Here is a 16042-nt window from a genome sequence, read left to right as displayed (position 1 = left end):
AGCAAGACTCACTTCTGTTTTGCCCCTCTCGTTTAAAACCATCAATTATAATCTGAAAGGGAAACTATTTTCAAATACCCTTAGTAACAAGTATACATTAAACCAGGGACAAAAGGAAAAGGCCCAGAGCTCTGATTCTGGGCGAGGTGTCATCACGGCTAATTTTGCAGTCACCGTCCCCAAATGCTTTCAATCTCTTCCTAAGCTTATGCGTACATACTATTATTATATGAGGAAACTGAGGCTTAAAGTTAAGTAACTTATTCAAGGTCACATAACTAGAAAGGAGTGAAGCTGTGATACAAACACAGGAAGTCTGATTCCAAAGTCTGAATTCTTTACTATGTTAGTGGTTCTTGCCCCGATTCATTGATCTCTTTTTGTAATACATACTTCTGAGGCCCCTTTTACAATCCTAACATGAAAATCAGATATTTCCTACTCAAAAAAAAGTAATATAATGTTTTAATTGTAACATGAAAGATAAAAAGAATTTATAAAATGTGTATTTACTATAAAAATAATTTTAAATTATGCTTTTAATTAGAAAATTTCAGGCAGAACTACACTGCCAACAGCAACAAAAATGCCTAGAAATTTCCAAAATGTTTGTGAGGGTAGAATTGTCCTAATGGAGAGAATCCCTGCACTACTGTATACTTTCTGCTGTCTTAGAGATTCTGTCAGAGTTGCATTCTTTCACTTTTTTCCTTTCAATACACGTCGAGATCCTTGCTCACCTTTACAAACAAACATAATTACAAAATTTGTACAGCCTCATTAAGACCCTGTATTATTTAATCTCTATGAATGAATTTAAGGCACAAATAATTTAAAAAACTGAAAATCCAGGAAGAACACAGAGCATCGTTTTACTCTGGCAAAGAAATGAGTGTCAATTAAATCTAGTTCCAACCACCACTCATCTGGCCAACTAATTTCTTACCGCTTATTTTAAATTCAATGGCAGATTATATACTCTTACCCTTTTAAAGCTCTAAAGCTTTTCTCATTTAGCAACTAAAGTTCACTATGGGAAAAATCACACTTTTAGAAATAGTTTTAGAATTTGCTATACAATTAAATCAATACCTCACGTTGCCCAGTTTATAGTTAGAAATAATTCCCCTACATGCACCCACGTGATCACGAAAAAATAAAAGAGGGAGCCAAACCAAGTCCCTTTCAAGCGCAGACCTGTTCTTTGGGATGCAGGCAGCTCGCCGGCAGCAGGCAGTGTACCTGTTGCTCCAGGAGGCAGCGCATACGCTGAAGATGACGGTGGAGCTCCTGGTCCGCCGTGCTGGAAGGACGCTCCAGAGGGAGGGGGAGGAGGGAACGAGGCAGTGGGGCTGGAGGTAGGTGGAGAGGCCTGGTGCTGTGCTGTGTACAGCTGAGACTGCCCGGAATAGGACGAAGCGGAAGATATGTACGGGCTGTTAGGGTAAGCGTTTGAAGCAGGGGGCGCAACAGGCTGCTGAGGTCGATACGCTGCTGACCCCCCTGTTCCGAAGGAATACTGCTGGGCTGGCTGAGAAGCTACACCAGGGAGAAGGAGCAGAGATTTTAATTAGTTACACATTTATTCAGGCAGCAACAGAAAACCAAAGTTATCTCATTCTATGGAAATTATTTTCAATTCTTCTAATAATAAGCTACAACCAAACATTACCCACTTAAAACAAGTTATGCTTTGGATAGTCTGGATGCCCTAACTATGCCAAAAGTCATTGGATCCAGTCTTTGAACCCTGCCATCTCCAGACTGCTGCTGGCTATGAAAATCTTTGAGTCATCAGACCAGAGAACCAGAAGACTGACCCTTTTCTGAGACATCCTGTTTCTGTGAAGACTGCAGTGACACCTACTAGCCATCAGATGGAGCCATGCAGGAATTACACATCCAAAACAGTCCCCTTTACAGTAAAAGTTAAGGGAGCTTGGTGGCAGCTCAAGACCTCTTCCACCGTAACAACTGTAGGGTGAGCACCACTGTTATGAATCAGATACCGTCTCCAACATCTAGTAAAATCATCAGCTACTCAAATTCTGGGTTTGAGCACAGTTCCAGATTAACAGGCAACTCTGTATGATCCCTGACAAGACAATTATTATATTTCTTACATTGTACAAAGTTGGTTAGTAAGCAGACAGCCAACTAGTGTTTTAGTGCAAACCCGAACCCAGATACCATTACCTTTTGTGTGACCATGGGCAGAATATGAACCTCTGCAGAGGGAATCCAACAGAACTGTGCTCATTCTACACTGAAGACAGCACTTTCACGCTGAGCACTGAGTGAAAAGCTGTATCAAATCTGTACTCATGTTAAGTAAGAACACCCATCTTATGAGCACAGAACACGCTCGTTGAGATTAGTTCTTGCTAGGTAACATTCTCTTGTTTTATAGTAGTTGTTCAGTCATATAATTGTCCACTTTGAGATTTGCATTTTTGCTTATTTTAAATTTTAAAATAGAGGTGATGTTTTACTTTGCAAGTGTAAATAGTTTCTTAAAAAAATGAAAGCCAATAGGGGAAAGGTCATTATTATACATTTGTCAAAATTCACAGAGTGTCTGACACCAAGAGGGAGCCCTAAGATAAACTACTCCGGGCGAAAATGGTGAGTCAGTGTAGGCTCACTGACTGTAACAAATGGACCACCGTGGTGCACGATGTCTGTGGTGGGGAGGCTGTGCACGGAGGCAGGAGGTATACCGAGACTTCCTGTACTTTCCACTCAATTTTGCTGTGAGCCTGAAACTGCTCTAAAAAATAGTCTGTTTCCTAAAAAAATTAAATACATGGAAGACGACAACAAATGTCCCTTGGAACCAGTTTTCCAAAAATGGTTTGCATCATCTTGCCTAAAGGAAAAGAATATGTACCAAATAATTTCTAAAATTCTGGTTTTTTATACCAAAATCATGGCACAATTGACTCTCTTTAACAGGCTCAGGAATAAGAGCCAACTGTTCTGAAAGGACCGACACAGGAGCTGTTTCCTCGCATGCTGATTCAGGATGCCTCCCAGGGAAACCATGCTTCGCTAGAGCAAGGACTCAAGTCCTACACAGAATGGTTCTTTCTTTACTTGTTACAGCTGATTTGATCATGGCTTTGGAGCTTCAAAGTAAACAGTTACTACACTGGATAAGACAAGACCTGCTGCCGTGACAGGACTTCAGGGTCGCACTACTTACGCTGTGGCTGTGGATAAGGTGGCAACTGGGTGTGCAAATGGCCGGGAGATGTGGGAAGCTGAGCTGCGGCAACATTTGGATTAACATTCCCATGCATTATGAAGCCTGGAGGTGGAGGATTTTCTCCCTAGGAAATGAGAATATGGTAAAAAGGAGGATTACATCTGGAACCAAGAATCTTGCCAGATGGATTTATAACCTTTGAAATGAAATTAAAAAAAAAAAACGGTGTGTAAAAAAACTGCATTTCGTGCATACTATCTTCTTCAAGACACATTTTCTGAGCAACACATTTTGTGTGATTTAAAGATTAGACAGGTCCAAAGTAATAATAACAATGAATGGCAAGAGATGCTAACAGCCTCATAAAATAGGATCTATGATGTTTATAGTAAGTCACTAGGATTTTCCATCTCTACTAAGGTCCATCCACAACTAATGCTTCGGAAATATAAGTATAAATGCCACAAGGCGATATTATCTTCTCTACGATGCTAAAAAAAAAAAAAAGAAGAAGAAGAAGATGAGGAGGAAGAAGAAGAAAGGAAAAAAAATTCAGTGAAATCAGATTTAAACCATTGAAACTTGGTTGATGTTTTTCTAGTTCAAGTCAATTTAGAACTGCAAAAGAAGAGGAGAGTGATAAGAAAATAAATTAATTGTGCTAAAAACTGCTTCTTGCATCCTAAAAGCACTAAAATGCAATAAGCAGATAGACAGATGGGGGGAGGGGAACTTAAGGGAGGTGGGTAGAGAATATATAACTATATATTTAGGTGAGCAGAATTCTGCTCAAAGAGGAATAATGAAGGATATACCTGTGTATCAGAGGGAGAGGCTGCAGGTGGATGGCTGGGAAGGGCGGTAGGAGTTTTGTTACTCCAGGTAGTGACAGTGGGGGCAATTCTAACCTGAATTGAACAAAGAAATACCAATCACAGAACATAAAACATGAAAATGTTAAAAGAAGAAACAAAAAACCCAACGGGCATTAATAGCCAGATGCAAAGCAAAAAATAAGAGCAGCAAGATAGCATACGTTAGCCAGGCAATTGCTTTCAAGTTAGCTGGGATTCCAAAAGAAAAAAACACCTTTCACAACAGAACAGGGGAAGGGAGGCAGTAGAAAAATCAATATGAAAACTAAATCAAAGCAGAAAGAACAATGCCATTCAAGTGTCAAGAGTAAGTGGGAAAAGGTAAGTTCTGTAAGTAGGGAAGGAAAGAAGACATTCCAGGGGAAAAAAAAAAAGAGGTAATTGAGTGAAAAAGTGATTTTTGAAGCACTAATTGTATTCATGCTACTATTAGATCTGTAAACATATTGCTATAAGCTCCCTTTTCCAGATTTCATTAGAGCCACAAAAATTACGTTAGTTCCGTATGAGGCTTAGAATCATACAATCAGAGCATATTAAAGATCATCCAATCTGATCCCCACCCTTTACCATTGAGAAAACCAAGGCCCAGAGAAATGAAGGGGCTGGCTGAAGTCTATACAACTTGTTGTTGATGGAGCTAGGACTGATTCTAGGTCTCCTGATTCCCAGGCCAGTGTCTGCCACGCTACACCATGTTGCTTACCCTGGAGTCCAGAGGTTTTCAAAAACATTTTTTTAAGCTATCAGAATATCTTTTGTCACGTAAACCTTTGTAGAAGAAACTCTATCATATAAACAATTAATAGCAAAGATGTGCTGGTCGTAGTAGGAGAACTCCTACTCAGTTGGCTTCCCTTTCAGAAATCCCTTTACTCCTGCCTATAAACATGCCTTTAAAACCGCAAGCCACTGTCCTCATTCAACATATCATAAGCTTTAATCAAGAAAATCACTGCATAATTTATGACTGAATTTGTTTTCCTTTTCTTAAAGTATGAGACTGCTAAGTCACAGTACAATAAAAGTCCTTCATGGTTTTTACATTTTCCCAGAAAGATAGATTAAACCCAAGGACATAAGGAGTAAATATTCTCTTCTCCCAATGCAGAGAACGCCTTACTTCAGTGCCCTGACACAGTGAGGTCAAACTCAAGGTGCTTAGCTTAGGAGTTCCAATCCTGTTAACCATTAACTAGCCATGCTGACAAATTCAAGCTCTATGTCTTAAAACTCTGGTTAGTCGCTAGACTTCTCCACCTCTCAGTTTCCCAGCCATCACCTGATTTGCCCTATCTATGTCATAGACTTTCGAAGTCTAGAAACAAGAGTGGAGAATTTAGTTTTGTTTACCAATATACCCTTCAACAGGGAGAATAAAGACAGGCCCTTAAATTCATATTTGTCAAATGAACGAAAAAACAAAACAGAGAGTAGTACAGTCATCATTATATTCAAATGTAATCTATCCTGATTAAATAGCAATCAAAAGCATAATAGACAAAAGAGCATGAATTTTTTTTTCATGGTTTTATGCTTACTGTTGCTACAAAATGTAAAAATGACCCCTTCAATTCTATCAGCAATTTGTTCTATTTTAAAATGGGCAGAGGGACTTCGCTGGTGGCGCAGTGGTTGGGAATCTGCCTGCCAGTGCAGGGGACACGGGTTCAAGCCCTGGTCCGGAAGGATCCCGCGTGCCGCGGAGCGGCTGAGCCTGTGCGCCACGGCTGTTGAGCCCCCGTGCCTGCAGCCCCTGCTCCGCGCTGGGAGAGGCCACCACAGTGAGAAGCCCAGGCACCGCAGCGAGGAATGGCCCCCGCTCGCCGCAACTGGAGAGAGCCTGCACGCAGCGGCAAAGACCCAACGCAGCCAAAAATAAATAAATAAATAAATAAAAAAGAGAGACTGCCATCGAGGTGGTTTCATCTCAAAAATAAAATGAGCAGAGTACCTACTAACTTTGTTATCAATCAAGACCATTTATTACTTACGAAAATATACTTTTTATTTAAGAACATGAAGGTTATCTGCTGGTCTGGAAATATAAGCTTCTACATGAAACAGTAAAAGACAATAAGAGGTCACATTTTATGCCACTAACCATTTGGTAATTTTAATTTAATAAATAAATTAGTTTATTAATAAAAATTATTTAATCATCTTTACATTCCCCATGACCTACAACTTCATATACCTTTGGTCACTCACTTTTCTCTAATATAAAGTTGTCCAAAAAAATGTTTGTATTCTGGATACTCTTTATTGTGCTGATACAGAAGACATAGTAAAGCCACACTAATGACTCAGAAAATAATACTTAAAAAGAGACTATTTTCTAAAAACACTTTAAAAAATTGACCAAATTACCCACAAAATTGTTCCCACTACTTTACTTACAGTTTGTTACATGAATCAAATTGTAAAAATTTCAAGAACAGATGTACATATGTAATTTAAGCTTGAGTGATGGAGAAATAAGAAGAAATCTCCCCAGAGAGCTTAAGTTAATTTTACCTAGTTTGTAAATTATTTGACTAGATTAAAGGGATAATTTTTAAAAACATCATAAATGCTACTTTCAAGAACAGAAAAACTATAACCATTAAAATAATACGTTGTCTAGTTTTATCACTGGTCTCTTACTCAAGAAACTAAAACCACCAATTTGAAATACATAAATGTTCCTACTTTAATCTGGACCATATCACTCACATGGGGATAATATTGTTGAGCTGGAACTCTTGGCATCTGTGTGTGGCCAGCAACTGGTCCAGGCCTGCCCTTGGGCAGCTGCTGCCTCTCATAAGGAACTTTAGGTGACTCCTGTTGTCCTGGTACTGGATCTCCTTGTGCTCTACAAAGTCTGTCACGAAGCTGCACAATATTTGGCTATAAGAAGCAGTGGAAGAAAGCAAAGCCAATTGTTAAGGGTTCACCCAACTATATATGACAGCATGTTGATCTTCTTAAAGTAAGCTTGATCATTCATATGATTTTTGTTCATATGCTGTGTATTATGCAATAAACCCCGGCACATTAGGGTCTGACATCATGGTTTCTAATACTCAAGACTGACACCAAAGGTCCATTATATACAGTGTAACTTGTAAGTTCACTGAGGCAGGGATTTGAATTATGCCTACCACAAGGTAGTATGCAAGTTCAATGTCACTTATCATCACTGTTCTTTTGTTGTTTCTCTTGCAGTTGAGTAATGCTCACAAATCACAAAAGCAGCTGAAAAAATACAACTTTGTTTCTCTGCAGGGAAAAAAGGCTCCAAAAGAGAATCAACTGCTAAAGATGGTGATGGAAGAAAATGGTGATCTATGAAAGACATGAAAATTAATAAAAAAAGAGATGCTTGAAATAAATTAAAAGAGTAAGATGTCAAACTCAGGGTAGCTCACACAGATCTATAATTATATAGATCAATAGTAAGTATGAGTTTACCATATACATGTTCTGGTTATTAACAAACAACAACAAAAAAGCAATCTGTTAAAATGTTTCAGCAAGAATTCATTTAATATCTATAAAAATTATACATTTCTATAAATTCATTAAAGGTTTAAACACATCATTTAAATTTTGTAGGTATACTTAGGTAAACCTGCCTTTTATGGAGGGGAACTATATACTATAATGATATTACAAAGTCTCAGGAAATAGTCCCCAGAAAATACTAAGGGTATACTGAGATATATAGGAGGAAGTAACATCAAAATTACAAGTTTTGCATAAAGAATGTTCTTTAAAAGTCCAAAGAAAAGCATGAAGAATAACCTATAGAAAATGTATGTGATTATAAACAGTATTAAAAATAAAGAGTTTAATTCTCAGGCTAGAAGGTCTAAAGGTCTTAGAGTAAGTCAGTCTTAAGATAAAGGGTCTTATACCTCAATATAATAAGAAGACCTTATTAAGTAAAAAATCCTATAAAACTATTATACCAAAGTCATTATAAAGATAAAGACTTTGTTTCTATTCTACTTCATATTCTCATGAACAATTTAGAAAGATGTGAGCTGGATCCTACATGTAAGTGTACACAAAACCAACTAGAGAGTCATACCTCCACAGTCCTGGAACACAGATATAAGTATTTTTACTCAATCAAATTTACTGACAATTCCCTAGAACAGACAAAATACTGAAAACAATTAACCAAAAAATTTCGTCAAAAAGAGAATAAAGTTTAGAACAAAAAGTATAGAAATAAGAAAAGGCTCTGAGTTAAGCTCTAGCAGATACACAATGCAGATAGAAATATCCTGTTTGTGGAAAATCTTCCTCACTCCTCACCCCAGCTTCCACCCATGCTGCATTATCGGGTTTAGATTTCCCTCCTCTGTGCTCCCACTACCTCTATCATTGTCCTTATCACTTTGGAATCCCATGTATACTTCTGTTGTCATTTTGAGTTTGGAAACTCCCTCAGGGAAAGGATCTTGGCAATCCTATTCATCACTACATATTCAGTCACTTATTGAATTGAAACAAATATCATGAAAAAGCCCAAGTTTTATTGCACACCAAATAAGGACACTAAATTAAGAGTGTGATATAGTTCTCTCTGCCTTGAATACTTTAAAAATATACTCACCCACTGACAGCATCGGACTGAAACGGCATATAAAATGAATGACTTTGTTAACTCCTGGGGTGTCATTTGTGAGAATTTTAAAATCACGACCCCAATTTGTTTGATTAAGTATTAACATTTATATCTTTTTTTTTTAATAACTAATACCTTCTTTTTTTTAATGAATGAATGAATGAATGAATGAATGAATTTATTTATGGCTGTGTTCAGTCTTCGTTTCTGTGCGAAGGCTTTCTCTAGTTGGGGCAAGTAGAGGCCACTCTTCATCGCAGTGTGCAGGCCTCTCACTATCGCGGCCTCTCTTGTTGCGGAGCACAGGCTCAGCAATTGTGGCTCACGGGCCTAGTTGCTCCGCGGCATGTGGGATCTTCCCAGACCAGGGCTCGAACCCGTGTCCCCTGCATTGGCAGGCAGATTCTCAACCACTGCACCACCAGGGAAGCCCAACATTTATATCTTTGAAGATACCTACAAAGAGTCTTGTGCACAGAATCAGCATTTGGCTTAGGAAACAAAAAGCTCGCCCTTTTCCTACTTATTCTCCTCAAATACTAAGCCCTTCAGTACAAAGGGACAAGCATTCTATCTCTCTGACACAGCCTGGGTACACCTGAAATTACACTTGAAGACGTGTCAATAACATTCACCTATTAGGTGATAGAAATTCAACTGCTCCAAATCATTCCACCTACTAGTACATTTATGTTTCATACTGAGTGCAATCTACTGAACTCACCTATTAAAAATAATAATAGCAATAGCAAGTTTGAAACCTTTCACATGGACCTATTCAGGTGCTTAATTGGCATTTAAGGCCTTCTAAGTATCTGTACTAGCCTCCTTCAGGTCAGCCTGTGTTGCTGGGAAACTGCTTTTCTCACTACTCTCTGGACAAAACTCTGGGTCTAGTTTCCATTATTCAGTGGGGTGTTTTTAGATCCCACCCGTTGTTAAACACACACACACACACACACACACACACACACACGCACGCACGCACGCAAGCGCCCAAGGTCTCACCTGCGGACTTTCTCCCTTTTCTCTGATTCCCAGGGGTACTTACTGTCTAGACCCTCATTTCCACATTTGGTCACATCCAGTCCTGGGAGACCTGACTGCTTTGTGTCTCTTTTTTATACTTCATGCTCACAGTGCTAGACCCATAACAATAAATTTTGAAGAACTCTGATAAGTTGGAAGTACTTGGCCTTTATTCATCTAGTCTCAATTTTTTGTAAGGTCCTTAGGAAAACCGCACTGTCTTTGAGACTTTGGACATTGGCTGGCAACTGCTCCGAATCTTCCCCAAAGAAATGCTGAAGAGAATCCCTCAGAGCACCTTGAGCGAACTCTACCCTCGAGACTCTGCAAAGCATTAGCTGCTACTTCATCGCTGGCTCGATGCTCTTGTGAAATACTGGTTCTGTTTTCTTTATTCCTTTTGCACTCGCCCATCCCCACCTTTGTGTTGGAGTTTACTGTGTTGCCCTGTAATTAAAAACAAAGAATAGGTAACATATTGTGCCAGTGTTGCAATGTTTTAAACTGCTAACAGACTTTAAAATATCCCCTGTTCAGAAAACCTGGACCTGCAATGCTTTGTTTAAAGTAGCTGAGGGTTGGAGGTGAAGTTTTCGTACTGATGTGTGTATTTGTACGTAGTGGTGTAGTTAGCTGCCTAGTGTCCTCATTATTTGGGTCTCTCAGACCTTCCCTGTCCACCCCCTCCAGAGTATCACTATCTGGAGTTCTAATGCTTTGATCTCCAAACTAGGGACAAGATAGGGTCTGAAAGACGCTTCCTCTCTGAGCCGAGATGCTTTCCTGAGCACCTGTTTTTAGATTTCGGTGTGCCTCTGGGTCTGCTCTAGGCAGACGGCTTTTCCTGTCCCCCTGCTGTTTCCTGTTTAATGAATAGATTAGAAAAGGAGTTTCCTTTTCCTCTTTGGTGCAGATAAGTTTCAACTCCTGTGTCTTACCGTTCTCCCTCCCTCTGAGTAACACAGAATCATGTAGCTTTTGCCCAACTGGCATTGATCTGATCGTAGTGAGATGCCCTGTCTTGATGATCCCTTACTGGGTTTCCATGCAGAGGAATCATAATGAAAATAATTAATAGAATTGTTGGTTGGAAAGAGTTGGGATACAATTTTTTAAGAGAGAAAAAACTATATCGGTTCTACATTCGGACATGCTAACAGTGGTTTTAAGTTTCTATAGTGTTGACCGGATGCTAGAGGCAAGGTGGGGAAGAGAAAGCTCTTCTGTGTATGGAATTTTATATATATATATAATCTATGGATATTTTAAACTCTGTTAGATAGCAGCCTTTGGAAAATCCCCTGTTTGGTCCTGCTTTCTGACCTATCTGCCTTTTCAGGGTAATCTTGTGGCACAAGTGATAGCATTTAAAAGCTTTAGTCTTTTAATTCCTCCTCCTTCCTGCTGGGAGCCCTGAGCTGTCTTCTATGCACTTCTGACTTGTCTACTGTTTGGTCTCTCTGTGTTCTTTGTTACTTGGGTGCAATAGCAACTTCTCTGTGCATTCCATCTTTCTTTCAAGTTGTGTAAAGTTCTTCACTTTTTTTCTCTGAGGGTGTAGGGGGTGGGGGGAGTCAGCATGATTATATCTTAATGTAGAAAATGTGACCTGGATATAAAATGAAGACAAATATTAAATTAAATGGAAGTTACCTAAAGTGACTCTGTATCTTCTAATCAGAAAAGCAATAGCAACAAGCAAATATATAATAATGCACCTCTCTTTGATTGACAGTTTTGAACATCATGACCAGTATTGTGAACCAGCCCCTTGATTCACAATATTATGAACCATGTCCCCTTTACAGGGACATGGCCCATGTTCTGTACCCTCTGCCTTTTAGGCTGCCCTTTCAAGCTCTTTTCAGTAATACCTCTTCCAACATATTGTAGTTTGATCCAAGGTTGAGAGTTGCTAGGGTGTGGGGTTGTTTGTTTGTTTATTTGTTTGTTTTGCAGATCGTTAGTGGCTGTAAGTTCTCTGAAACTTGAAGTTTTGATTCAGGGTCCACTTAGCATTTTCGAGAGTTACTAAGGTGTTTTATAGCATTCTTTGTTTCAGACATTCTCAGGACCTCTAGAGCCTGTCTGCCATGAATGAAAGAGGGTAATAAATAGAAAATGAAATACATACTGATGCAAGCCAAAACTTGCTTCAAATAAAATCTGAAATAGATGGTCCAGTATATAAAGAAAACATACTGGTTAAAGCACAGAGATGTGGCATCACGGTGGCCTCCCATTTCTTTCCCCTCTTCAACTCAGAGTGACATTTAGGAGATGTAGAGGAAGAGGCTCAGTCATAGCAAGAGTAGGTAGACCTGTGTTCTGATTCTGGTGCTGCCACTAACTGTATGGTCTTGCTTAGTCATTTCACAGATTTGTGTTCCTTTCAGGGTTATTATAAGGACTAGAGATTTTGCTTTTTATATTGCTTTTTAACTTATGTAAAAAAAAAAAGTTTGTTGTATTGGCATGTGTCTATTTCTGTATTCTCTATCCTATTCATTGAACTATGTATCTATCCTTCCACCAATAGCACACTGTCTTACTTATAGCTTTACAGTAGGTCTTAATATCCTCTAACTATATTCTGCTTTCTCAAAATTGTTTTACTTACTCTGGTTCCTTTGCCTTTACCTTTTGTTCATACATTTTAGAATAAGCTTGTCCATGTTGACAAAAAAATTCTGTTGGAAGTTGACCTTTTATTATGTTGAGTCTTCCAATCCATGAATGCGATATGTCTCTCCATTGATTTAGGTCTTGTTTGGTTGTATCATACAGATCCTCTATTAAAATATTTATAATCAAATATTTCACGTTTTGGAAGCATTGTGTATGGCATCGTGTTTTTAGTTTTGGTTTCCAGTTGTTCATTGTTAATATTTGGAAATATGACTAATGTTTTTGTGTTGATCTTGTATCCTGAGACTTTGTTAAAGTAATTGCCACTTAGTAATTGCTTCTTAGAGATTTCTTGGGATTTTCTATGCAGACAGTCATGCTATCCATGAGTATGGACAGTAATATTTCTTCTTTTCTAATCCGTGTGTCTTTCTTTCTTTTTCTTGCCATGCTGCACTGGCTAGTACCTACAGTACTAAGTTGAAAAGGAGAGATGAAAGAGGACATTCTGGCCTTCTTTTGAATTTAGGAGGAAAACATTCATTCTCTCACCATTAAGTATGATGTTCGCTGTCAGTTTTTTGTAGGTATTCTTTACTGGGTTGAAGTAGAGCCCTTCTATTCCTAGATTTCTGAGAGTTTCTGACATGAATGTGTGTTGAAGTTCATCAAATGCTTTTTCTTCATTAATTGATGGGGCCATGTAGATGTTCTTCTTCAATCTATTAATATGGCAAATTACGCTGATGATTTTTGAATAGTAAACCAAGCTTGTGTTCCGAGAATAGACTCCATTTGATCAGAGTGTATTGTTATTTGCTTCCTTCTTCATGTGTTGATTTTATTGTGCAATTTTTTTCCCATTTCCATGTGTGAAAGCTTAGATTATTGATCTGAGACCTTCCCTCTTTTCTATTCTAAACATTTAGTGCCATTCGTTTCCCTCTTAATAATGTTTTATCTGGAGCCTTCCACATTTTATGTGTTGTATTTTCATTTTCACTCAGTTTTACTTATCTTAAAAATCTTCCTTGAAATTCCTCTTTAACCATGGATTATTTAGAAGTGTGCATCTTAATTTCCAAATGTTTGGAGGCATTCTACTTCTCGTTCTCATTTTTATACAATTTAAAGCTTAGACTTTGGACACAGTGGAATAAAATGCAATTATGTTTGTTTAGTTACTTTATAGAGGTTCTTCAAATATCACTGGAGTGAAGTTTTCAAATATTAGTTTTCCATAGTAGTTCCCAGTCTTTTGCACTTGTAACCATAAGAGAGTTCCCTAAAAATATGTAACCCTGGCTGCTGGAGCCATGTTTATCAGGGGAAGTTCACAGTCACAGGAATAGTGAGTGGGGAGTTTGTGGGTCCCCACTGCACACTCTTTTCTGGGCCAGCGCACAGGGATCCAGTAGGGATCCAGGGTCCAGGAGAGGGACCCAAACTTTGGGCTCTGGTGTTTATATTGCAGAATCAGAGAAGCCCAGGTCCCGTGTGGGCAGGGACTAGGACCAGCACTGGGACACACAGGACCCAGGTCCATCCCTCTCCATGGAACGAGCACTCAGGGTGAGGGAGGTCCAGCCTCTCTCCTGCTGGTCAGGGCTGAGCCAAGCTGCGGTTGCAGCTGTATTGCTCAGTAGGCCCATGGCTGAGTCACCAGCTATGACAGCCGTAAGCCCAGGCTATGGGGAGTGTCCATGAAGTCTTGAGGAAGGCCGGCCTTCTTCCTGCAGGGAGGCAGCCTTGAACAAGTCAGCCCTGCCCTGTCACTACTTCAACAACCCAAATTTTCATTCCTCCCTCTTGCTCCCCAACCCCACTCAGATAAAAGCATAGTTTCTCATGGGGTGGCCAACCTTTTATTTTTCAAACATTATCAACATCATTTCATACAAGAAAGGACATTCGAACCCCAATTAACTAAGAAGCACATATTGCAGAATAAGCTCGTTTGCCCTAAAACAAAACCCTGAGCTATTTCCATTGACCATCCTTGATTTCTCCATTTTGCTTCTGCGTAGTGCAAAGTTGGTGCTCAAGAACTCCTTGGATGATGGTGTGCTATCAACAGCTGCTGTGAAAGCAAGAAGCTGGCACCCTCAGTGGCTATATGGGCAGAGGAGTTGAGGAGACAGTAGGTGATGGCTCTGTGCTGTCAGTGAGGGCTGTTTTCTGCCCGCACCCCTTTTAATCCCTTTGTATCCCTACCACCTGAGGAATGAAGGCAGTGATGAGTTATTGGCAGAATTGCCCTGTCTGATAAGAGGGTCACCTGCAAGCCAGAGGGCCCAAATCCTCCCTGGAACACATCACTCCCTACCCACCACTTAACAATTCCCTTCAAACAAAGGTGCAAATTTGTAATAGCTGTACCGTTAAGATATGCAGTCTGTGATTTGGACAATTGTGACTCCTTGCCCTGTTCTTGGAGAAACATGACGTTTTGTAGGGAGAACCCAGGCCAGGTGGCCAAAGTCTCTGTCAAGTCTGTTTCTTCACCAATACTTGGATTCAAGTTGAGGGTGGTGGAGATGAGTGGGCCTTCACCATGATAGCCTTTCCCTGGTATCACTGGCCAAGGTTCCCTTTGGTGAATATTACATACAAAATCTTGCCCAGCACATGCCTCGCTCTCAGAGTAGCCGTGGCCACGCTGCTCCTGGGATTAGGCACCTCCTTTGCACACCCTGTGGATGGTGCTCATCTCCTTGATTCTGTGAATGTGTCATTTGTTAAACTATTATTTCTTGAGGCCTGTAAACTATTATTTCTTGTTGTCTGTGCAAGTTTCAATTCTGCAATTTCTATTTCATTCTTCTTATGGATTGAAAAACACTAGTGAAATTCCTCATCTTACAATCTATGCTCCTTAACATTAACCGTAGTCTTCTTAAAGTCCTTGGTCTCGCTCTCTCAAAGGCCCCCTGGGGCTTGATTCCAGTGGGCTGGTGAGGTGGACACCACTGAGCTTGACAACATGCCATACTCCACCCAAGCCTGGAGATCTCCGGTGTCTGGGGGAAAAGGCAGGGGCTGTGAGACAGGAGACAAGAATGGAGGTACATTCAGGGGTAAAGCCCAGGGAAGAGTCCATATGTCAGTTGCAGGTCAGCTATGTGCCCTGTGTCCGAGAAGACGCCCCTCAGCGTGGGATGACCAGCTGCTCTCAGAGAGAGCGAGGCTCCTGGCCCCGGCTTCTCATGTGATACTGGGGCAGATCCTATGCGCAGAGGCTGTGGCCTGCAGGGGGCGTGTATCAGCACCTCTGCAGGGTTGAGGGGCCAAAGGGGGCCATGGGCAACCTCTCCCAGGAGAAGTCACCTGCCCTGGGGCTGGGGCATCAGTCCCTCAGACCCACACCATCTACCTTTCTACCTGGGTTCCAAGCCCAGCAAGGCACAATCCTGACTTCCCCAGTGTAGGATTTCCCCAGTGTGTGACAAGCCAGGCTGTGGCCACCTACCCCGAGGGTATAGTTCAGCAGGGCAAAGCCCGTCACTGCCCCCTGGTGAGGCAACTACAACAGAAAGGTGAGCTTTTGAGAGCAAGGGTCAGGAGTCAGGGAGGAGAGGCAGAAACCCAAGAAAGGACCCATCGCCTGAGCCCACATCCTTGTCCACCTCTGTGGGGTCAGTCAGCCTCCAGTGTCTGCTCTGAGATCACAAGACCCCACAG

At 40.4% G+C, this 16042-nt stretch overlaps 1 protein-coding gene across 1 annotated transcript in view; it reads right to left on the bottom strand.

Annotated features, from left to right (window-relative positions):
* The window catches only part of LOC137763461 (protein transport protein Sec31A-like), a 38559-nt gene that overhangs the window by 17067 nt on the left and 5450 nt on the right, over positions 1-16042 (bottom strand). The window contains exons 4-9 of the mRNA XM_068541972.1: positions 15831-15884; positions 10032-10180; positions 8162-8171; positions 6799-6975; positions 3206-3332; positions 1198-1539 (exon numbers count right to left, since the gene is read on the bottom strand). Of these exons, the coding sequence (XP_068398073.1) occupies positions 1198-1539; positions 3206-3332; positions 6799-6975; positions 8162-8171; positions 10032-10180; positions 15831-15884 (859 nt within the window). The remainder of the gene's footprint in view (positions 1-1197; positions 1540-3205; positions 3333-6798; positions 6976-8161; positions 8172-10031; positions 10181-15830; positions 15885-16042) is intronic.

The sequence above is a fragment of the Eschrichtius robustus genome, chromosome 4 (assembly GCF_028021215.1).
Source record: "Eschrichtius robustus isolate mEscRob2 chromosome 4, mEscRob2.pri, whole genome shotgun sequence".
Taxonomy (NCBI): Eukaryota; Metazoa; Chordata; class Mammalia; order Artiodactyla; family Eschrichtiidae; genus Eschrichtius; species Eschrichtius robustus.
The sequence above is the reverse complement of the archived record's forward strand: the minus strand, read 5'-3'. Positions and strand labels throughout refer to the sequence as shown.